The sequence below is a fragment of the Vespula vulgaris genome, chromosome 3 (genome assembly GCF_905475345.1).
Source record: "Vespula vulgaris chromosome 3, iyVesVulg1.1, whole genome shotgun sequence".
Lineage (NCBI taxonomy): Eukaryota > Metazoa > Arthropoda > Insecta > Hymenoptera > Vespidae > Vespula > Vespula vulgaris.
Window position 1 is genome coordinate 10,598,893 of NC_066588.1, and position 25,080 is coordinate 10,623,972.

A 25,080-nucleotide genomic window follows, 5' to 3' on the forward strand; every position below is an offset into this window, starting at 1 on the left:
GCAACCGGACCGGGGTCATTAGAATGGGCTTGTCGCGCCCTCTGCGCCCATATTTTTTTCGTCCAGATCGGACCAATAGGGGCCGAGTTATAACTTTTTAAAAGTAACAAAAGAAGAAAAAATTGTTCTTTAACATTTTTTTATCGGAAACTCTGTCACCTGGAGCAACCGGACCTGGGTCGTTGGAAAAGGCGCCAGTATTTTTTTGTCCAGATGGGACCTATAGGAGCCGAGTTATAGCGGTTTAAAGGGAACAAAGGAAAAAATAATTTCTCTTTAACAATTTTTTTCTCCGAAACTATAGCACGTAGAGCAACCGGACCGGGGTCATTGGAAAGGGACCGCCGCGCCCTCTAGGCCCATAGTTTTCTCGTCCACATCGGACCCATAGGCGCCGCGTTATAGTTGTTTAAAGGGTACAAACGAAAAAAAATTCTCCTTTAACAATTTTTTCTCCGAAAGTATAGCACCTAGAGCAACCATACCGGGGTCATTGTAAAGTGCTCCTGGCGCCCTCTACACCCATATTTTTTTCGTCCAGATTGGTCCAGTATGTACGGAGTTATAACGGTTTAACGGGAACAAAGGAAAAAAATATTTTTCTTTAACAATTTTTTTCTCCGAAACTATAGAACCTAGAGCAACCGAACCGGGGTCATTGGAAAGAGCTCGTCTCTCCCTGTACGCCCATGTTTTTTCCGTCCAGATCCGTTCAAGAGGAGCCGAGTTATAGCGGCTTAAAGGGAACAAAGGAAAAAAAAATTTTCTTTAACAATTTTTTCCTCCTAAATTATAGCACGTAGAGCAACCCGACCGGGGTCATTGGAAAGGGGTCGTCGCGCCCTCTACGCCCATACTATTTTCGTCCATATCGGACAAATAGCAGCCGAGTTATAGCGGTTTGATGGGAACAACGAAAATAAATAATTTTTCTTTAACAATTTTTTTCTCCGAAAATGTAGCACCTAGAGCAACCGGACCGGGGTCATTGAGAAGTGTTCGCGGCGCCCTCTACGCCCATATTTTTTCGTCCGTATCGGACCGATAGGAGCCGAGTTATAACAGCATAAAGAGAACAAAGGAAAAAAAATTCTTCTTTAACAATTTTTTTCTCCGAAACTACAGCACCTACAAGGACTTGGCCTAGGTCATTGGAAATCTCTCGTCGCGCCCCTACGCGCATATTTTTTTTGTCCAGATCGGACGAATAGGAGCCGAGATATAACAGTTTAAAGAGAACATAGGAAAAAAAAGTTTTCTTTAACAATTTTTTCTACGAAGCTATATCACTTAGAAGGACGGGACTGGGGTCATTGGAAAGCTCTCGTCGCGCCCCTACGTGCATATTCTGTTCGTCCAGATCGGACCAATAGGAGCCGAGTTATAACGCTTTAAAGAGAACATGGAAGAAAAAATTTTATTTAACATTTTTTTTCTCCGATACTATAGCATCTAGAAGATCGGTACCGGGGTCATTGGAAAGCTCTCGACGCGCCTTCTACGCCCATTTTTTTCGTCCAGAGCCCAGCCACAGGAGCTGCAGTATAACGGTTTAAAGAGAACATAGGAGAAAAATGTTTCTTTTCACTATTTTTTTCTCCGAAACTATAGCACCTAGAAGGACGGAACCGGGGTCATTGGAAAGTACTCGTCGAGCCACTACGCGCATTTTTTTTCGTCCCGATCGAACCAGTGGGAGCCGAGATAGAACTATTTAAATAGCACAAAGGGAGAAAAAGTTTTATTTAACATTTTTTCTCTCCGAAACTATAGCACCTAATAGAACGAGACGGTGTCATTGTAAATCGCTCGTAGCGCACCCTACGCTCACATCTTTTTCGCCAAGATCGGACCAATAGGAGCCGTTTTATAACTTTTTAATGGGAACAAAGGAAAAAAAATTTTTTCTTTAACAATTCTTTTCTCCGAAGCAATAGCACCTAGAAGGACAGGATCGATATCATTGGAAAGCCCTCGTTGCGCCCTCTACGGCCCTATATTTTTGTCCAGATCGGACTAACAGGAGCCGTTGTGTAACTTTTTAAAGAGAACAATGGAAAAAAAATTTTTCTTCAACAATTTTTCTCTCCGAAACTATAACACCATGAGGAACGGGACTGGGTCATAGGAAAGCGCTCGTCGATCCTTCTACGCCCATATTTTTTTTGTCCAAATCGGACCAATAGGAGCCGAGATATAATGGTTTAAAGTGAACAGGGGAAAGAAAAATTTTCTTTTAACAATTTTATTCTCCGAAACTATAGCACCTAAAAGGACGAGACGGTGTCATTGGAATGCATTCATCCCGCCATCTACGCCCATATTTTTTTCGTCATGATTTGACCAATAGGACCCGTTGTATAACTTTTTATAGGGAACAAAGGAAAAAAAAATTTTTTTTAACAATTTTTTTAACCGAATCTATACCACCTAGAAGAACGGGACCGAGGTCCCTGGAAAGCTCTCGTCGCTCCCTCTATGACCATATTTTTTTCCTCCAGATCGGACCAAGAGGAGCCGAGATATAACGGTTTAAAGAGAAGATAGAAAAAAAAGTTTTTCTTTAACAATTTTTTTCTCTGAAACTACAGCATCTAGAAGGGCAGGACCGGGGTCATTGGAAAGCCCTCGTGGCGCCCTCTACGCCGATATTTTTTTTGTCCAAATCGGACTAACAGGAGCCGTTGTATTACTTTTTAAAGAGAAGAATGCAAAAAAAAATTTTTCTTTAACAATTTCTGTCTCCGAAACTATAGCACCTTAAAGAACGGGATGGTGTCACTGGATAGCGCTCGTCGCGCCATCTACGCCCATATTTTTTTCGTCGAAATCGGACCAATCGGAGCCGAGATATGACGGTTTAAATGGAAGAATGGAAAACAAAATTTTTATTTAACAATTTTTGCCTCCAAAACTATAGCACTTTGAAGAACGCGACCGGGGTCACTGGAAATTCTCGTTGCGCTCTCTACGACTATATTTCTTTCGTCCTGATCTGACTAATAGGAGCCGTTGTATAACTTTTTAAAGGGAACAGGGAAAAAAATTTTTTTTTAACAATTTTTTTCTCCGGAACAATAACACCTAGAAGGACGGGACTGGGGTCATCGAAAAGCTCTTTTCCCGCCCCTACGCACATATTTTTTTCGTCCGGATTGGACCAATAGCAGCCGAGATATAACGATTTAAAGAGAACAAAGGAAGGAAAATTTTTTTCAATAATTTGTTTCTCCGAAACTATAGCACCTAGAAGGACGCGACCGGGATCATTGGAAAGCCCTCGTTGCGTCCTCTACGCCCATATTTTTTTTATCCAGATCAGACCAATATGAGTCGAGATATATCGTTTTAAAGAGAACAAAGGAAACAAAATTTTTCTTTAATAATTTTTTTCTTCGAAACTATACCACCTAAAAGAACGGGACCGGAGTCATTCCAAAGCTCTCGTCGCGCCCTCTACGCAGATATCTCGCTCGCAAGAATCAGAAAAATGGGAGCCGAGATATGGCGATTTATGTAGAAAAAAAACAAAAATATTTAAAAAGTAATATCTCGGAAACAACGCCACCTATTGGGACGTTCAAAACGTAGCCGTCTATTCGCTCATATCTTGTTTGCCAGGTTCGGACAGATAGTAACCGTGATATGACGATTTATGTAAAAACAAACAAAAATATTTGAAACATAATATCTCCGAAAATACGCCACCTAAGGGTACGTTCTAAAACTCCTTGGAAAGCCTGCTTAGCGCCCTATACGCCGGTATTTTTTCCCGGAGCGTCGGTCCAGTACGAGGGGGATAGGTCGCCATATTTTAAAACGAACAAGTCCGATTATCACCCAAACTGCGCAACCTGGCTGGAGGTTCTGTAGGTCGTAGAAAAGCTCCTGTTGCACCCTCCACGCCCGAATATCGATCGCCAGTTACGGACCAAAAGGAACTGAGATATAGCAGTTTATGTAAGAGCAAACAAAAATATTTGAAAGTGAATATCTCGGAAACTACGCCACCTGTGGGGACGCTCTAAAGTTCGCTGGAAAGCGGTCGCTGTACTCTATACGCCCAATTTTTTCCAGCAGTGTCAGACTAATATGAGGAGAGATAGGGCGCCATATTTGAAGACGATCTTCAGGTCCTTGGAAAGATCTCCTTGCGCCCTCCACGCCCGTATATCGTTCACTAAGATCGGACCAATAGGAGCCGAGATATAGCGATTTATGTAAAAAAAAAAACAAAAATATTTGAAAATTAATATCTCGGAAACTACGCCACCTAAGGGGACGTTCTAAAGGTCCTTGGAAAGCTCGCTTAGCGCCCTATACGCACATATTTTTTCCGTTAGCTCCGGTCCAATAGGAGGGGCGATAGGGCGCTATATTTTAAAACGATCAAGTCCAATTATCTCCCAAACTACGCCACATGGCGGGACGTTCTCTCGGTCATGGAAAGCGCTCGCTGCCCCCTCTACGCCCATATCTCGTTCGCCAGTATCGGACCAATAGGAACCGAGACATGGCGATTTATATAAAAAAAAAACAAAAATATTTGTAAAGTAATATCTCGGAAACTACGCCATCTAGGGGGATATTCTGAAGTTCGTTGGAAAGCTCTTGCTGCGCACTATACGCCCATATTTTTTCCCGTAGCGTCGGACCAACAGGAGGGGAAATAGGGCGCCATATTTTAAAACGATCAATTCCAATTATCTCCCAAACTGCGCCACCTATGTGGACGTCCAAAAGGTCCTCGGAAAACTCATTGTGCCCTATTCGCCCAATTTCTTCCGGGAGTGTCGGACAAATAGTAGGGGAGATTGTGCGCCATATTTGAAAACAATCAAGTTCGATTATCTCCCAAATTACGCCATCTAGACGGACGTTCTCTATGTCGTTGGAAACCTCTTGTTCCGCCCTCTACGCCCCTATCTTGTTCGCCAGAATCGGACCAATAGGAGCCGAGATATGGCCATTTATGTAAAATTCCAAAAATATTCTTTGAAAATTAATATCTCGGAAACTGCGCCACCTAGGGGGACGATCTAAAGGTCGTTGGAAAGACCTCGTTGCGCTCTATATGCCCATATTTTTCCGGCTGTGTCGGACTAACAGGAGGCGAGATAGGGCATCATCTTTGAAAACGATCTAGTACGATTATCGCCCAAACTACGCCACCTAGCGGTATACCCTATAGGTCGTTGGAAAGCACTCGTTGCGGCCTTTATGCCAATATTGGTTCCACGGGAACGGACTATTAGGAGCCGAGATAAGGCAATTTAAGTAAAATTAAAAAAAAATGTTTTTAAATCAATATCTCCGAAACTACTCCACCGAAGCGGTCGTTCTAAATGTCCTTGAAAATCCCTCGTTGCGCTCTGTACGCCCATCATTTTCCCGCAGTGTTGGATTAATAGGAGGGGAGATAGGGCGCCATGTTTGAAACAGTCAAGTCCGATTATCTCCCAAACTACGCCACCTAGGTGGTCGTTCTAAAAGTCTTTGAAAAGCTCTCGTTTTGCCCTCTACGCATACATCTTGTTCGCCAGTAGCGGATCAATAAGAGCCGAGATATGGCTCTTTATGTAAAATTAAAAAATAATTTTTTAATATTAATTGCTCCGAAACTGCGCCACCTAGTGGGACATTCTATAGGTCGTTGGAAAGCTTTCGTTGCGCTCTCTATGCCCATATCTTGTTCCCTTGGAGCAGACCATTAGGAGTCGAGATATGGCGATGTATGTAAATTAAAAAAAAAATTTTTTGAAAATCAATATCTCCTAAACTGCGCCTCCGAGGGGGTCGTTGTAAAGGTCGTTGGAAATCTCTCGTTGCGCTGTATACGCCCATATTTATTCCGGCAGTGTCGGACAAATAGGAGGGGAGATAGGGCGCCATGTTTGAAAACTGTCAATTCCAATTATCTTCCAAACTACACCATTTAGCGGAACGTTCTATGGGGAAAGCTCTCGTTGCCCTCTATACGCCGTTATTTTTCCGGTAGTGTTGGACCAATAGGAGCGGAGATATAGCGATTTATGTAAAATTAAGGAAAAATTTTTTGTAATTTATATTTCCGAAACTACGCCTTCTAAAGTGTCATTCTATAGGTCGTTGGAAAGCTCACGTTGCACCCTTTATGCCCGTATCTTATTCGCCAGGATCGAATAAATAGAAGCCGAAATAGCGATTTATGTAAAATTGAAGAAAAAATTCTTTTAAAATTTATATCTCCGAAACTATGCTACCTAGAGCGTAAATTATTATTGCATGAAAAATTAATTAAATATTCAATCTATTTCGTTCATACAAGAAAAGTCTCAATAGAGTCATGGTTTTTAAAAAAAAATCCAATAGAGTCATTACTAATGAAAGAGCAAAGGGACTTGTAGAGTCATAGTTCGTACGCCCCAGTTAATAAGCTAATCAATTTTTAGATCAGGATTTTTAACTTCTAATAAACTAATTCCCGTTCCTTCTCCCCATGCTTTCTGCGTTATCATCTATGCGTGTGCCCAGATGTTGCCCGTTGGGTGAGGAAATGTCAGTATGGATTTAGTTTTAAGTTCTCCCTTATTCGCGGCTGACATTGCGTTAGTGATTGGGCACGATGTACTTTTCACTTGTGTGCTCGTGTTAGATGGTAAAATAGTACATCGTTTCGCGATAACTTTTAAATAATTACATACCATACATACCTAATATATTATTATTAATATCGTTTTATATAGTGGATTGCCACATTTTATGAAAATATTGAAATACTCGTATATTACTAGTATGTTGGTATACTAGTATGTACTAGTATTTTTTGGTTTAGTCATTTACGCGATAATCATTAATCTTGACAGTCGATTACAGCAATTGGTACATACTCCTTATTAGTTCAGAACCATACGCGTTTGAGCTAGGGTATCGGAGGTGCCCTGGAACATACTCTTTAGTATAGGCTTCCTGGCGGTATGTGACATAATCGTAGAGCATTTGTGTTGGAATGATTTTTAAATTTTGCTATTTTCTAAATATAGATTATAGGCAGGCAGGTAGCATACATTTTTTTGTGAGATTATATAGTTAATTTTAAACAGGTAGGACCAGATGGTAAAATTTCCACTCAAGATTGGAAAGTACCATCTCCTGATATTATGCAAAATTTCAGCAAATTTTAATATCTTCCAACGTATATGTCTTTTTCCATATTTGAACATTTCGTATCGCGTGATATATCATTATCAAATGGTTCGAAAGTCTTTGCATATCTTTCGAATTGATAAAGACTTTTGAATATGTTCGACAATTAAGTATATTAAGTGTATTAACTCTTCGTATTTCCGCGATTTCCCATAATTATTTCTATAATATTTAATTTATTATATGGATATATACATATATAAAGTTGTGTTATAAATTTCATAGTTTTCTAATTTCGATTATTTTTTACACACCGAAGTGGGAAGAGTTAGTATTTTATCGATTTGAAGGAATGTCTGCTGGGACATTCGAGTAAGTGTGCCTGTTTAATGTGCACATTAATGTGTCAATGAATTCTTTGAGTCCATTGATTGTCCGCAGGCTAGGATAATTCGCAAAATATATAATAGTCTTATATTTTTAATTTTTTTTATTTTTTAAATATTTATAAAATATGAAATAATTCGTAGCCAAGGATATGTAGTAGCCAGATAACATCGAATCGTCGTTCGAATTGTTGTATTTACTGATTTCGATATATTATTACTGCTAGTTTATTCGATTCGAAACGAAGATTTACGTAAAAATTTCTACTCTTGTTGAAAAAAGAGAAAGAATTAATTACTTACATAAGATAAGAGATTCGATGTTAGGTTTTTAAGAACGGGGACGTTTTTATCCTGTGACATAGTCCAGATTACTATGTTGATTTCTTTAATTATACAGTTAAAATAATGGGATGATGTTTTTTGGTGCATAAACTTTTCTTGCGTCGCAGGTAGGAAATGCCCTTGAAAAGCAGCGAAGCAAAGAAGCGGCTGTGTACCGAAGAGGGGTCCACAATCATCGTCGACATGTGATTACTGACCTCATTAGGATAAGGAGGATTCCGCAAAAGGTCTCACAAAAACTCTTGAAATAATGCGAAGGTGCAAACGATCTTGCAAAATCCCACAATATAATGCACACACGCAAGTGATCTCTCAAAAACTCTTGGGAGGACGCAAAAACTCATCGGATGACGCAAAAACGCAAGTGGTCTCGAAAGAGTCTTAAAATAACACTAAAATGCAAATGGTTTCGCAGAATCTCACAAAATAATTCAAAAACACAAGTGTCCATCTAAAAACCCAAGTGTCCTTGCATTCCATTGGATGACATAAAAATGCAAGTGGTCTCGCAAACAACACTCAGGATGATATCAAGATTCAAATGGTCTCGCAAAATCCCTCAAGATAATGCAAAGACGCAAAGTAGCCTCGAGAAAACTCTTTGGATGACGTAGAAACGTAAGAAGTCTCGCTACAACGCTCAGAATGACATCAAGATTCAAACAAGGTCTCGCAAAATCTCTCAAGATAATGCAAAGATGCAAGTGGTCTCGCAAAAGCCCACCGGAAATATTGCGACATTAAAAATATGATATACAATCTTAAAGGCTGTGCAAACGGATACCTGGTTAGTCCAATCTATTAAAATTAATCATTACAATTCGATATCTATAGAAACAAAATTCAAGAATATAAAAAAAGTTGCATGGAAAAAAACTATATGTGCGCATATAATTATTTTCCATTTGGATATTTCTTATTTTTGACTTTGTCATGACTCGTTAACAATATCGATTAATAATTATTTATTTGAGAATTGGTTAGAATATTGGAAAGTGTTCTACGTTAGAAAATATATACCAATTATCTGAATTAGCAGGATGACGGTGCTTCGTTACGATCTTTAGCAACACTCGAATTCAAAAGAGTGTTAATTGATTGCGCGTAGTGAGCGAGCACTTTGAACACACATACGCAACGTGTCACTTTGTATATATTATGTGAATATGTATGTGTATGTGTATGTGTCTGTGTGTTTGTGCGTGTACAGTAATTTCTTAATTTTTATTTATAATTAAAAAGTAGTATATCATATAAAATCTAATAGCCATTAGAAGTTTTATTAATCGATAATATGAAATTAAATAAGTATTTTCTTAAGTATTAATTCAAATACATCTTTCTTATGCACACGCTAGCTTATTGTCTCAAATTGCTAGCTTCTCCTATTACAGCGTGAGTTAAAACTATATAAAAAATAACTGTACAAAAATAATTTTAAAATAAAATAATAAATAAACAATATTTCAATCGCAAAATTTTTATAAATGTGTTAAATAAATATTTATTCATTGCTTCTATCAAAAGGAGATAAATACTTCTTAATATAACAACAGAATGAGAAAGAACTGTAAGATACATTGTTACAATTAAAAAAGTCAAATTTTTTAAATCAGGAACAATAACAATGGAATTGATTCACTAAAACTTTATTATCCGATTGCTGAAAAAGGAAATTAAACAATGATTATAAACTTATCGATAAAAATGATTACAAAATACACAGTATAAAATAAAAATACAATAAAAAAAAGATTGATGGAATCATCCAGCCTTGTACGCACGATTCCTGAATAACAAATCTAGATTCTATTAATTGCTTATAAGATTTATATCTCTAGTATATAAAATATAAAAAAAATTACACATTTTTCTAAAATTTAATATCACAAACACATCTATTAATATGAACGACTGTAGACGCATTTCCTTATTTTTACCATTTGTTCAAAACTTATTAAACTTCCTAAGTGAATTACTACAGTTTCTACATATAAGCATGGTAAAATATTTTTTCTTATGTTTGGAATAAATTAGAAAATTTGTGCATTATTTTACGTACACAAAACCAGACAATTCATCTATTTCAATGAAAAAAAAACACACCATTCAAATGTAAAAATGAAAAGCAGTAGTGAAGTTAGGCGCTTTTTCTCTTTCATCGCAAATTTCACGGGGCATCATTGTATAATACTCACCTTTCACGAAAAATATCAAAAAATGTTAAAAATAGTGTTTAAAGCCAACAATAAATCTAGGCATAATTCTTGATTAATTTTGATAAAAAACATTTCAAAGGCTCATTTTTAAAGTGAAGATTTAAACAAGAAAATGATTTTATCCAATTTTTTAAAAAAATTGTATGTGATATTTCTTCGATAATAGTTTATGCATAAAAATAATGCTTTTTCAAAAATTCAAGAAAGTCGTATTCTTGTTTAAAAATCTCGTTTAAATTTCTTTTTAAATCTCGTTAAAAATTCATTTTTAAAATGAGACCTTATTTATTAAAATCAGCCAAGAATTACGCCTCGAGTTATTGTAAACTATTATAAAACCGATATGATGAACAGCCTTAACGATATTTAATTTTCTACTATTTTATTAAATACTAATAAAAAATATTAGAATAATTAATTTAAAAATTTTAATAATAAATTATTATTATGCATAGAAGATGGGGGAAAAAATTTTATTTATTTAATGCAAAATTTAAACGAAAAAGATCAAGAGAGATTCTTTTCTTTTATTTTACAAAAATGGAAACTTATAGAAAATGTATTCTAGTATCTATTAGGTTTGTAATTTTTACAAATTATTTATTTTGAAAAGTATATCAATTTTATTACTTATTTAATTGTAAGCAATTGCAGATGATTTAAGGAAAAATATGGAGGATGCAATTATAGATGATCTTATAATCTTATTAAATTCAATTGTCTGCAATATCAAGAACAAAGTTCCTTTTAATGAAATATTAACTACGGACATATAGAATCTAGAGAAGGAATATTATGCTTAATTAAAATTATGAAGTCTTTATAATGTTTCATTAAATTTATATATTTCTATAGAACTAATATACTTCTAATATACTTCTATAGAAAAATTATAAAAATATTACTGCATTGACTATGGATTATGAGATATAAAACTATTAAATAAGATTATAAAATTACAGAATCTTTATATTTTATAAAATTTTTCCAATATATATATATTTTATATTTCGCAGTTTTTATCTCACATTCCATGTTACTTTACATTTTATATTTAACACCTTATTATTAACTTTAGAAAGGAAAATGGTATTGGATATTAGACAATTAGATACACTTTTGTACGGTATAAGTATAAAGAAAAATTATTTTATTTATATGCATTACATGTAATATAGTTGTGGTAAATACAAAACGATATATTTTGCAAGTATATGTCTATGCAGATGCTATTGAAATCATTAATATTAAAATGAATGAAGAATTTTATGATATTCAATATAGGATTGTAAATCAATATAAAATAAATGACAATTGAAATTTTACATGAAAAGATTGAGTATATTTCAGAAGTTGTAAAAACAAGTAATGTTGTCATGAATAATCTTTTTGAATTTTATTTTCCTAAGTGTACAAGAAAAATATCAAGATTTTTAAAAGGCAATTTAAAGAAAGAAACAATTGTTGTCGTACATCCAAATATTGGAACAATGTTAACAGACTTACAAATAGGAGTTATAATAAATAATTGATTAAAATCTCTACCACGATATCAGTCAAATAATGAAGCAGTTTCCTTTTTTTTTCATTTATAACTATTCAAAGTGATGACAAATACGATAATATTGTATACTATGAAATTAAATGAAATACATCAATATTTTAATATACTTTAATTTAGATCATATTTCAATTGTAACAAAAGTGTTTCAATTGTACAACTATGATATACTAATTATGAAGGCATGTATATAAGTATAAAGATATATAATATATATGTACTTTTTGTATATCCATACATTAATCATATTTTTGTAAGTAATCAGCAAATTTTGTGACAACCAGGAACTAAATTAAGATTCAAATTATTCTTTTCGTCAGTAGATAGTTTTATCTAATTTAAAACTAAATATTGATGAATCAAAATAGAAATTAATTATGAAGTTTATATCTAAATCGTCAATCTCATTAGCTAGAAAATATTTTTGACAAATATCATTGGATAGGATTCGCTAGTTGAGAAAGTCATGAATAAGCGCCATCTTGTGATGCTTCAGAGTACTTGCATAATGTTTTTGGAACAGGGATCGTCATTTCACAAATTTGTGGTTGTGTATTACGATAACAAAGAAGTAGGTGATTTATTAAGCGAATAAATAGAGAATTTATAGAGTTTTTGCGGTTCTACGCATGATATGCTTTTAAGGAAAGACATAGAAGGTTCCCGAAATAATTGACGTAGTTTTTGTCATTGCATAGGGAGACAAAATAATGCGAGGTGCGTATGTATGACGTACGATCAATAAATTACTAAGAAATTCGCATCAAAGTTTATCTTAAAAATGCTTTTCTTTTGCTGTGAGATATTAAATAGAAAAGCTCTGAACTTAAATTCGTAACTGTAAGAAAAAGTTGTGAGCATTGTTTCTACTTTAATAGCATTTCAATGTCTATCTATACAATGACAGTAGCCACAAGTTGACATTAATTGGCAGTGCCCATATTCTACGATCCTGTTCTAAAAATTCGAACACCGGGAATAAATAAAATTCATAATACGTTGCGACTTCGTAGTAATTTGAATAAATATTTTTTGCTTAATCATTATATTAATGAATTATGTGTGTATATGTATGTGAGGTAATTACATAAAAAATAAAATATTAAAATCAGACTGTTTATTTTTTAATCTTGTGTAGCAGATGTGTATCTGTTTGACGTGTATTTAAAAGATAGTTATTAGTGCATAAAGAACATCTATGAATATAATATTCTAATTATTTCCTTATAATATTTCAATTAATAAATAAGTTATGATTTTATATATCATAATATTTTTAAAAGATGTATTCAAAAGTATAAATTAAGTCTAATTTAGATATTATAAGATCATTAAAATAGAATACATATAATTATATAATATATATATATATATATATATATATATATATATATATATATATATATATATATATATATATATATATATATATTGATACAGTAACATTATAGTGAATTAGAATTAATATTTGTATATCTTATGTATTTGTATTCTTAGGTAAACAAGTATAAATAAATATGTCTCATGGCTGCAAAAAAGTTACACAACAGGGAAAATGGAAATATAGGAAGAGTACAACAGTGGTTGCAAGATCAATCATTCTGTACTTTAAACATATATGAATTTCTTTTGACTTTGCAATTTAAGAAATTGCAGAATCAGCAAGGGAATAAAATTTATGATAAAGATATCCATCGAACATATAAATATTTTTTAAGGTAACTTTTTATTATTTGTTGTAGATATAGAAAAGATAAATGCTTCCAGTAATACAATATTCATTGATTAACCTTTAATCTATCCATTTATAAAATGTTAATTATATTTTACAGATATTTGCACAATAACTTGGATTTCTTACAAAAGAAATGGCTATCAATATTATTTATTCACGATATTGCTACTAAACCTCCAATAAGAAGTTTTTTTTACTTCAATAATGGATCAAATTTCAGTGAAAGGTTTTTTTTTAAGTAATAGTGGTACATCATTTTTTATTCGAATCTATAAGCTTACATAGCAATTTTTATTCTTATAGTTGCTTTTTTATGTATGTCTTTCTTTTTATGAAATAACTTCTTGTTTATAAAACAATAATTATATTTTTGTCATAAAAATTTGATTGATATCTTTTTGTCTTTACAGAGTACATAAAATATGGTCACTATCAAGTTGTACAACTGAACAATATCTGAAGGTGGACAAATGCTATGTTGCGATAAATACAAATCCTATGTCATTAGAAATGGCTCATTCTAGTGTAGAAGCTGACTCAGTCAATCATCTTGAAACTATAACTTCAGAAAATTTGGGTGTAGATTTTGAGGAATCACAATTACCAATATATACTTCAACTATTAATGCAACGCATTCAGCTCATATTACACAAACAGATCATGAAGACAATGTATCTACTACTGATTTCAAGCATGATAATACTTTGACCACTTATAGTGATTCGTGTCGTACAAAAGATTTAAATAAAATAGCATTAATGGATTATCTTGTAAATGATAGCAGTGCTACAAGCTCTTCTATAAATAGCCAACATGAATATTCATCAGGTTCATCAATAGAAAATGCTAAAAAAGTAATATTACATAATGATGAGATTGCAGAGTATGAAAATGAAGTTCTTGGTGATCCATTTTATGAATCAGATTGTGGAAGTGAAGGAAATGAAACATCAGAATCTGCTCCAAAAGAAAATGATGAATATAAAGAGAAAGTATTAGGGAAGTTAGAAGATGAAGAAATGCATGATAATTGTTCCCAAGCAGAAAGTACATGTGCAGAGAACATGCAACACAAATTGACTGATTTCACGAGTTCATCAGTATGCAATAATTCTAATACAAGCAATCATTACTTTATAGATGCATCTTCTCTGAATGATGAAATGGAAATTTTAAATATAAATGTTAAAGAAGATGGTAGGAACGCAGGATCTTATATGTCTGTTTCTGCTGATTTTGCACAGACTTTATCAAGTACTACTGCAGATCAATTCTATAAGTTTACATGTCCATTTAAAGTAACAAATTTACAGAATGAATGTAGTAAAATTGTGGAATTTGAACCGGAAATGAAAGTAACAAAATACTTTCAACCATTTGCTGACATAGCTAGGATAACGAAAGTTAATTCTACATTAATCAGCAAAGATGATGTGAATAAAGGTACAAACAAAGAGTCATTAGCCGTAGAAATTAAAGAAGCAGATAGCGGTGAAAGTACACATGCTTCACCTTGTCCTGATAATAGCACAAATATCAATAATTGTCAAGATAAAATAAATGTAAACAGTGATGAGAACTTACTCTTGGATATTACAAATGATGAGTTAGAGAATCCTAAAAAAAGTACTACAAATTTTACTGGAGATACACAGCAACCATTATTAATAAGAAGAAATACATTTGAACTTGATTCAAGTGATAAGCTTTCTGTTTTAAGGCAAGAATATGAACGTAGACAAGGCAATCTTGTTTTTCAAAGTGCCATACCACAATATTCAGGACACCGTGTAGATAGTGATATGATTTCTAGTGTGGCACCAGATTCAACAGCTGTACCTATTAATGATGTATTAAATAATTATACTTCTGATATTCAAGTAGCAACTACAAATATGCAGTATCATACAAGATATTTATCTTTAGACAGTTATGAACATAAAATTGATAAAAAGATATTAGAAAATAATTATCTTCTGCAAAATAGTATTACTAATTCTGATATATTATATCCTGCAGTAGATATAACAAATGATAAAGTTGCATCACACAGTTATGCAGATGATGATAATGCGTATAAGTGTAGCAATAGCTTACCAGTTACTGTAGATTGTAATATAGAAAATGTTAAATCTATAGATGTCATCAGAAAAACTAAAAGAAATGAAACTGCTCCTATTATTTCTGGTGGTGTTAGCACATCAGATTTTACAAAACCCATCGATAGTCCTATCGTACAACGTAAAACAGAATCCACACCTATTGTATCAGGTGGTTCTGTGATTATGGATGATACTAAAGATAGACCATCAAGAATGTCTTCTTCCATGACAGCATGGATTGTAGATATGAGTGATTGTACAAAAAATGAATCAGGATCAAGCGCAAAAGATAACTCTGTAACAAATATGTCACAAAGCTTTTCTACTTCTGAATGTGTTAAGAATTCTGTAAGATCTAACAACCATGAAAAGTATAGCAGTTTAGGTTTTTTTGTCAATTTAAATAATGTAGAATCAAGGGAAGAGGTACCAGTCAAAGAAAATGTGGAAAACAAAAAAGAGTCATATAAAACTGATAAAGCATATTGTGAATTCTATATTGATATATCTAATAAAAATGATTTTCCGAAGAATAAAAAGATTGTAAAAGAGGATACGAATCATAAAAACGTTGAAGAAGGTGATAAGAAGAACATATTCTCTATGTTTATTGATTTAGGTGATCCACAAAAAACAACTGAAAATGCTCAGAAAACAACGCATAAACGAAATTTATCATCATTTACTGATAAACGCATGGAAACGAAAATTGACGAAGTTGTGACAAGTGAAAACTCTAATACTCTTCAAGAGGATCAAGATTTAAATTCAACAAAATCTATAAAAGAAAAACCAAAACGAGGTGTTTTTATGTTTATTGAATCTGATTCTCCTATAGTAAGAAGACGAACGTTGTCATCTTCACGATCAGTTTTAAAACGTCATTCGTGGAATATCGATAAAACACAAAGTAATAATGGCAATGGACAACCTGCTAAGGAATTAATAATAAAAAAAGAACACAAACGCGCGCATAGCTTGTCAGTAGATCAAAGGGATTTGAAGAAGATGCAAACAAAGCAAAGTTCTTCTAGTCATTCTCTTAGTGATGCTGCAGGAGGTGAATCCACAAACCATAAGAATTCAAATTTTTTACAAGAATTGGAAAGTAATTCTAATAATAATATGGATACATCCACAGAAGAATGTTTGGCATATGATATAAAGGATACGCCACCAAACTCTCACATAGAAATCATTGATAAGGAACTACGTGCGAGTATCAAACATCAACAATACAAGGAATTAGGTAATGATAGAGAGCAGCAGTTGGAAGATGATCCAAAAATATATGAGGACGAGTATTCAGACGTGTCTGGATGGGGGAAGACTTGCACAGGAAGTACTAATGGACAAACACGTAAAAGTGAAACATTTGACATTAGCAGTGGCAGTGGGCCATCTCCAAATAGTGATCATCGTGATTATGAATTATCAGATTTATTAAGCAGGGATGTGGAAACTACAGCTAATAAACATCCAATTATTCCTTCGACTGGCAATAAAATATTAGAAACTCATAAATCTTTAAATGAAACAATTAAGAAAATAGAATGTGAGTTAAAAGGCCCAGAGTATGAAAAATTAGATACAACTTATAACAATCATACATCTATATCAAATACAGATGAAAATCTTGTTAGCCATGATGTAAAGGAGCTAAAATTGAATAAGAAAAAATCAAGTTCTAAATTTGTGAGACTTTCGGACTTAACTGAAACATCAGGACATTCTCATACATCAGAATATTTAATTGGCAAGGAAAATAGAGCTACATATCGTATGAGTAGTAGTATTCCAGAAACATCTTGGATCGAAAGTAAATTAGTTATGTCAAGAACAAATGATTCAGTAAGAACTCTCTCACGAGTATTTTCTTCTGTCATGAGTACTTCACTACCGTCGAAACAAAAGTCACCGCTTGAAGATTTAACTGGAGATGGTGAGGCAGAAGGTATCATTTCTGAGAGTGACATAAGTAGCATGCAAAGCAGCATGGGACGTTCTGGAGCTGGTATGTAAATCATCATATACTAATATATTGATTTTCTAAACCATTATTAAAATATTATTTTATAGAAGGAAGTACAGAAGAAACAGAAACATCAAGTTTGGCTGGAGGAAAACCATATAATCGATTGGGTGAAGATTTATTAAGAATGTTTTTGGAAGAGATTAATCCAGATGTTACAATTGATGTAGCTGGAAGACGAATTAGGGCACATAAGTGTATATTAAGTTCTCGTTGTCAATATTTTGCGGCGATTCTTAGTGGTGGATGGATTGAAAGTGCAGGAAATGTGATATCTTTGCAAGGGTATATTACCACTATAATATCATATTTATATGTAATATATCTGATAAAATGTAATATTGCAACTAAAGTTAAGAATATTTTGCAGATATTCTTATAATGCAGTTCATTTTGCACTACGTCATATATATAGCGGAGAAAGCAATATACCAGATTGTATAAGTATTGTCGAATTAGCTACATTAGCTGATATGCTGTGTCTAGAGGGTCTTAAAGAAGTTATAGGTTATACTCTGAAAGTCAAATATTGTCATCTTTTTCATAAAGTAAATATCGCGTTTTATCATGTCCCTAATTTAATATATATATATAGTATTAATATGCATAAAATTGTTAGCCTTGCCAAGTATGTGCTGTTGGAGTTTTGGAGTGTATGCCATTAGCTGCAGCTTATGGGCTGGATGAAATATATCGTAAATCTCTAAGATGGATAACAAGACATTTTGTAAGAATATGGCCGTGCAAAGCATTTGCAACCCTTCCAAGAGAATTGATGGAAAAGTGTTATTTACAGCATATAGTACATATGGTATGTGTAAAAGCACAATATTATACATATTTAGTATTTATATATTTGATAATTATTCTTTTCAATGTAACTAATAGATTTTTGTAATGTCGTTACATTTTAATCTTATTATTTCACTGTTTAGTCTACAGATAATGTACTTCAAACTATGATGGATTGTGATAAACTGTTAGCAACTTTACCGAATGTACGCTGGGCAGAACCAGTATACAGAATGGTTTCAAACTTGTTAGAAACATCACTAAAATTTTTAGCAGACAATTTTGCAGCTATATTAAATAATGAAAATTTTCAATCACTTGGTCGTGATTTAACATGGAATATAAGTCGTTTGGAGGATAACTTTTTATCAGCTGCAGAACGTTTGCCACCTGAACAAGCATGTAAAAGTTATTCAAAATTACATAAAATGTTGTCATCCACGCAAACAGATAACTTTCAAACAAAAATGAAATGGGGTCCGTTATTTATTGAGTTTTTAAAGAAAATTCAAGTTCGTGTTGAAAAATGTTTGGTTCGTGAGGCAGCGAGGGCTGCAAGATCGACAACATGGTTAAAAATGGATTTGGAACTTCGCCGTAGAATACAAGAATTAGCATGTCTGGTTATTCTACCACACGAAACATCGAGATATCAATCGAGGCATTCGAACTTTATAAAGGTACTCGTTATTCGTTTTTAAACTTTATAAAGGTATTCGTTAAAGGAATTAAATTAATTTTATTTTTATTATTAAAGGAATCAAAAACATCGTCTGCTTGCTCAGCAAATCGCAATTTAGATCTAAAACGTGTGAAAATGGCTATATCGGAACATAATGATAAAACAATGAAGCAAATGTCAACGACGCAAACGCGAAAAGTTTTAAATAAACCTAAAAGCGATCCCGTTGAACGAAAAATGCAAGAGGATAATAAACCAAGCACCAGTGATGCACCAAATCGACCTAAGTCATGGCCCAATAAAATAGAGGTAAATATCTACATTTTTAATGTTATATTATTGTTATACTTAATGTTATATTATTTATTAATTATATGAATAAAATTTTGTAGGTAAAATCTAGATATTTAGAACCAAGAACCAAATTTGTACCTAAAGAAAATGTGTCAGTAAGTCAAGATAAAGTGATAATACAACGACGAAAAATCACAATTTCATCGTCAGACTCATCGCGTACATCTAGTCCTGCGACAAAACGAGTGACAGAGAAGAAGCCTATAGCAAGAGTAAAGCTGCCTGTAAAAAAAGACGTGAAAGCTCTTTCGTCTGATAGTTTGACAGAATCGAACATGACCAGACCAAACAAGAAGAAAAATGTGATCAGTAAAAGTTGTGGTATCACTCGTCCCGAATCACCATCCTTTAAACAGAAAAGCACAGAAATTGGATTGTCTGTGGATTCATTAGCAGAATCTAAGAACAAGGCATCGATTGTAAAGAAAAATGTTAACAAAATGGATACGTCAATATCTACGGATAGTCTTATGACAGAAATAACTGCAAATCCTAAATCTAATACGTTGCAGAAATTATCACCAACATTAGGAAAAAGTATAAACAAAACACAAATTTATGATAAAACGAAGAAAAATATATTGCCAATTCAACAGAAGAATCCAATGACAGTAACACGTAGGCCACCAAGATCATTAGAGAATTCAACCGCGGCCAGTAGAAGTAGAGCAGCAGCTATAAGTGCTTATCACGGTTCACCTAATCTACGTAGGAATCTTTTAGATGCTGCAAAGACACCGGATATTTCAAGTAAATCAGTAAATAATGTTACTTGTAGGATATCAAATGCACGACAAGCTTTACAATCGACCACTATGGTTAATTCTATCGTGAAAAGAGAAAAGAAAGATAATAGCGCTACTCAACAAGGATCGGATAACTCTAGCAGAAAATCTTCCCCTAAATCTGGCATTAACAGATTAAATAAGCCGGCCCTTACTAATAAAAAATCATCTTCCAAGGTCAACGATGAAAAGATCAAAACAAAGTGCCATACCGAAGAGACTCCCAAACAACTTACAGTGGGTTCTAGATCAGGCACGTTTCTTAAAGATGAGCCTACAATACTTAAAAAAACGGACATTGCGTCATCTCAGATAAGTACTTAAATGTGCGTATGAAATGTAATCTTTTTCAAGATACATACCTATTAATGAACACGCATAGAAAGTCATATAACGCAGCTACGAACATGATAAATTAAATGAATCATGCTCGATATAAGATAGATGATAATTTAAATCATATTATGGCACAATATAAATGCACACTGGAAATATGTACATGTATATGCTCGCATGCACATATATGAACGTTCTTATAGCATGTGATTTTGTTACAATATCAAATATCGCTACATACAGTCAGACGTTATACTACATACACACACGTGTGGGATATATATACGTCCATGTATATTTTAATCGCATTCCTTTTTGACATAAGTTTATCATTTAAAATTATACTATTCATTATTCATAATTTATTTGTATTATATATATATATATATATATATATATATATATATATATGTATGATGGATGTATGTATGTATGTTTGTATGTATGTATGTTTGTATGTATGTATGTTTGTATGTATGTTTGTTTGTATGTATGTTTGTATGTATGTATGTATGTATGTATGTATGTATGTATGTATGTATGTATGTATGTATGTATGTATATGTATATGTATATATAGTATAATTTATGTCTTTATTAGGACTGTATACATAACATCTTGTTGTTAGAGGTGCAGTCGAATTTTTATGATAAAATATATCTTAGGTTAATTAAAAAGTAAAGAATGAAAAAGATTGTGAATTTATAAAATATTTTTTTCAGAGATAATTCATCAATTAATTAATCTTTTTTTTTGTAATGGACTATACTGCTGATAATAAGCAGATCTTATAGTTTTATAATAAATTTGAATATTTCGAATTTTTTTTTCAGCATCTACTATATAAACAAAAATCTTTAAAGATCGGATGAAGCTTGATAAAAAATCATGTATTACTTCACATAGATATGTATTTTAAATATTTGCAACTACATTTTCTGTCTATATCGAAAATACATATAATATGGTCACTTATAATATATTTTTAGATAGTTGCAAAGATTCCCTTTTCAAATAGAGCCATATGTTTATCTTTTATTTTTTCTAGCCTATTGATTATTTCTACAATACATCTGTAATAAAATAAATTATGATCGAATTTTACTTACTAGATATTGCCATAGTATATATGTATATTTATTTCATTGATATACATTTTTGACCTGTATAATATTTAGAATACAAGGAATACATTTATTATATATAACAGTAAGAAAATGTCATATATGTAAACAAATTTTTATTTACTATTTTTAAGTTTCATATTAATTTCTTCGACTGATGAAGATATACTATAGCGAAATAGAAAAATATACGTTTTGATTTAATATTATATGTGATATTTTGAGATCTAAGTTATCTTTCAAATAATCAATTATTTTCTTATACACTAAACGATCAGAATGGAAAAAATATATAAAAATTGTAATTCTGTTCTGATCATTTAGAGATCTATTTAAGAAAATTATTACTTCTGTTTTATTATAGATTTAAGTTTATTCAAATTAAAAATAGTCTAGATTGATATATTGGAGAATAATTTAATTTTTATTTTCATTGACATCTACAAAACATAAACTTCTTGCTTTGCCTTAATATAGTGTACGTTAATATATTTATTTATTAAATTCTAATCTATATTTTGCAATGTACATTTTTATGCAATGTTTATATCTAGTCATTTGTATATTAATTACTTTTACGTAATGTTAATAAACATTTAAAAGTGTTAAAATATTTTAGTTAACTTAAAATTACCTAACTTAAAACTTAGAAACATATAAATTAGAAAAATCATTTTAATATATAATAATATATTTAAGATATGTTACTTATAATATAAAACTATAATACAAATTAGAATACAAAACTTCATTATACTTTATGATACTTCAGAATACATAGTAGTTAACAAACTATACATCTAATAATGTTCCTCTTGGTCTTGTCCGTTTAATATTTGTTTCAGTTGGTGGCATAGCTTTTCTTTTATTCATTCCTTTTCTTTCAAGTTGCTTTTCTATGATTCGTGCATTATTTGCATATGAATCAGCAACTTCTCTCTAAAAATACAATTTGATTTAGAAATTTTTATTGTATTTGCAAAAATATATCAAGTATTAGCTTATTAAACTTACAGCTTCGATTTCATCTTCTTCTTCATCTATCGTAGATACAGTTACTGAACTAAATTTGCCCATATTCTTGGTATGTTTCGTTACCATTATTTTTTTAGGTTTTTCAATTGCTACTTGATTATATATATCAGTCATTGGACCTTCACCAGAACTTTTTATCACAGCACCTTTTACAATAAATACAATATTCACGCTAAGGCCATGTTTATAATATAGAAAAAGACCACATCTGTAAAAATGTAATTTTTATGGCAATTGTAGAAAAACACTTTATATATGTTAATTATAATAATAATCAAAATGGTACACACTTTTTACATTTTTGTCGATATTGTTTTTCTATTCCTTCTGGACGTTTCAAATAAACAATTTCATCTTGTTCGCAAGTCATTTTATGAGCATGCTTGCTACCATCAATGACCCGTGCTCCATCTCTTTTTCTTAGTGGTAATTTTTCAATAGCACAATCTGTAATATAATTGTTTTCTAATTGTTCCTTTTATAGAGATATATATTAACAAAATTCTATAATAATCTAACCTAAAATCAATGTCATTTGACCACATAAACAATAATAAATATGTAATGGTTTTTCTTCACCATATTCTTCTTGATCTTTGGTATCAGAACATATAATACTTCTTGAAACTACCTTTGGCATTTTGTCTCACATTAGGTCTTTTATCAAAAATATAATTTCAGATAACCTTTAAAACTTTACAGCAATATAAATAACGATATTTATTTTTATACTGTATATATTACTATATACGAAAATTTTTTATTGAAGAAGAAATCACAGTTATTTCGAGGTTATACTATTATACTGTTATATTGAATTTATACTACCATATTCGAATTATATTGCTATCAATTGTTATACTAAAGAGTATAACAATTATGAGATATTTTTAGAGCTAGAAATTATATGGGATAAGATAAAGAATATGCAATTGATGTCGTATCAACTTTATAATGCGAACAAACAAACCAATGACGAACCTTCTACTAATTTTAGTTCTTTTTAAAATTGTCATTGCAATTTATTTTTTGTTAATTGGCAACACATAGAATGAAATTGATAAATACAAAATTTTTGTTCAGATTATTTATAATTTGTTTTTATTGTTTGTAAATTTTGTGTAATAAATTTAAGCAATGCTGTATAAATTAAACGTACTTTATAAATTATATAAATTCTCACGTAAAGAATACTACGTTATCGATATAGGTTCGTCCTCGTCGGTAATAATCTTCAGCATTTATTCTCATGATCTGTTAACTTCAGCTATAAGTCATTAACATAGCAAGGGATGGTAATAATGTAATAAAATATCATTCGACGATAAGTAGGGTTTGATATAATTGTTAACAAACAAAGAAGTAATTCGATCATTAGATTATCGCGGTAATTATTTAAAAGAGAACAAGTCAATGCGAAAACGTCAAAATTAATTAAATTGATTGACTAAGGTTTATTAACATTAATTTGATATTATGTAATCATCTATTTCGTCGTTTTAGGCTTAAACTTGAATACTTTACGTTTACTTTTCTAGGTCAAGATGTGATATCAAATCGATCGCGATAAGAAGAGAAATAAACGAAATTGTTAATAGGGTTAGAAAGATAAAACGAAGATAACAAGAGTATGTAAACAATATTTTATTATTGTATATTTAATCTTTTGTATTACATCAATGAGAAATAATTATTAATTTTGTTTACGAAATAAAAATACATAATTTGATACGTAAAGTAAAGTAAACATAAACATATATACATACATTCATACGTACGTACTCGTAACTATATGAGATTAAATGTAAATACGGGAGATTATAGAGACTTGGTCGTAAGAGTCTGATCGATCAAGTAGAGATATTACACTGGTATGGTTTTGTGTCCTTGAAAGTGTGAAATAAAATATTCGTGAACTGTCTGCGGATATTCAACTAGTAAAAAGAATTTGACGTTATATAAATTTCAAAGAACTCTTCGAATTTTATTTTATTATTTCTTTTATATAAATGTTAAGTATAAATATAAATGTGTGTGTGTGTGTGTGTGTGTACTTACATATATATGTCTTTCTAATATCATTATTACGAGCAATGAGTGTAAATAAAACGCATGTACTTACTTCATAGTAAAACATCTTCGTGCGAAATATCATCATATTTATAAAGGACACACTCGATGTGTGTGTGTGTGTGTATGTGTGTACCCTTAAAAGCAGTTATTTCCAAGCTCTCAAAATTCTTTTTGACTGGAAAAGCGACTAGAAAGTCGAATAATTGAAGATGTATTAATAGGTAAAAAGCAAATATCTTTACGAATGCAATTGAGTGACGGCATCTTAATACATCACAATGATCGACAAAATGACGTCACGCCAACTTTTGGATCAATGAATTCGTAATTGTGATAGGATGCCACTGAATGCGTTACATAGAATCTCTTTAGATCGATTAAGTACACATACG

At 31.9% G+C, this 25,080-nt stretch overlaps 2 protein-coding genes and 1 long non-coding RNA gene across 10 annotated transcripts; 2 read left to right on the top strand and 1 right to left on the bottom strand.

Annotated features, from left to right (window-relative positions):
- The first annotated feature begins 6,532 nt into the window (after window positions 1-6,532).
- LOC127062210 (uncharacterized) lies at window positions 6,533-8,645 on the top strand. 2 transcript variants are annotated; one of them, XR_007781083.1, is made up of 3 exons: window positions 6,587-6,637; window positions 6,856-6,954; window positions 7,964-8,645. It is a non-coding gene; the product is annotated as an uncharacterized LOC127062210 (long non-coding RNA). The 2 variants fall into 2 exon arrangements; XR_007781082.1 differs by having other exon boundaries at window positions 6,533-6,954.
- A 2,996-nt stretch (window positions 8,646-11,641) lies between these two features.
- LOC127062194 (uncharacterized) lies at window positions 11,642-22,907 on the top strand. 7 transcript variants are annotated; one of them, XM_050989952.1, is made up of 11 exons: window positions 11,642-12,353; window positions 13,134-13,354; window positions 13,469-13,609; window positions 13,782-17,488; window positions 17,554-17,791; window positions 17,877-18,054; window positions 18,126-18,317; window positions 18,442-18,978; window positions 19,056-19,289; window positions 19,373-20,042; window positions 20,113-20,315. In XM_050989952.1, exons 2-11 carry the CDS (start codon window positions 13,161-13,163, stop codon window positions 20,166-20,168), a joined length of 6,147 nt encoding a protein of 2,048 aa, XP_050845909.1. In that variant the 5' UTR covers window positions 11,642-12,353; window positions 13,134-13,160; the 3' UTR covers window positions 20,169-20,315. The 7 variants fall into 7 exon arrangements, with proteins under 7 accessions (XP_050845909.1, XP_050845905.1, XP_050845904.1 ...); XM_050989948.1 differs by having other exon boundaries at window positions 11,645-12,715; window positions 19,373-22,907; XM_050989947.1 differs by having other exon boundaries at window positions 11,645-12,353; window positions 19,373-22,907.
- Window positions 22,314-23,722, bottom strand: LOC127062207 (STING ER exit protein). Its single transcript, XM_050989983.1, has 4 exons — window positions 23,135-23,722; window positions 22,906-23,062; window positions 22,595-22,823; window positions 22,314-22,519 (listed from the first exon to the last, which is right to left on the bottom strand). Exons 1-4 carry the CDS (start codon window positions 23,253-23,255, stop codon window positions 22,373-22,375), a joined length of 654 nt encoding a protein of 217 aa, XP_050845940.1. The 5' UTR covers window positions 23,256-23,722; the 3' UTR covers window positions 22,314-22,372.
- Window positions 23,723-25,080: the final 1,358 nt, after the last annotated feature.

Excerpts from the sequence above, each read along its gene's own strand:
- LOC127062194 (XM_050989948.1), top strand. The coding sequence starts at position 13,161 with ATGGCTGCAAAAAAGTTACACAACAGGGAAAATGGAAATATAGGAAGA. Across the intron at positions 13,355-13,468 it reads ACATATAAATATTTTTTAAG|ATATTTGCACAATAACTTGG; the intron begins GTAACTTTTTAT and ends TATATTTTACAG. Across the intron at positions 17,489-17,553 it reads CATGGGACGTTCTGGAGCTG|AAGGAAGTACAGAAGAAACA; the intron begins GTATGTAAATCA and ends ATTATTTTATAG.
- LOC127062207 (XM_050989983.1), bottom strand. The coding sequence starts at position 23,255 with ATGCCAAAGGTAGTTTCAAGAAGTATTATATGTTCTGATACCAAAGAT. Across the intron at positions 23,063-23,134 it reads TCAAATGACATTGATTTTAG|ATTGTGCTATTGAAAAATTA; the intron begins GTTAGATTATTA and ends ATTATATTACAG. Across the intron at positions 22,824-22,905 it reads TATCGACAAAAATGTAAAAA|ATGTGGTCTTTTTCTATATT; the intron begins GTGTGTACCATT and ends ACATTTTTACAG.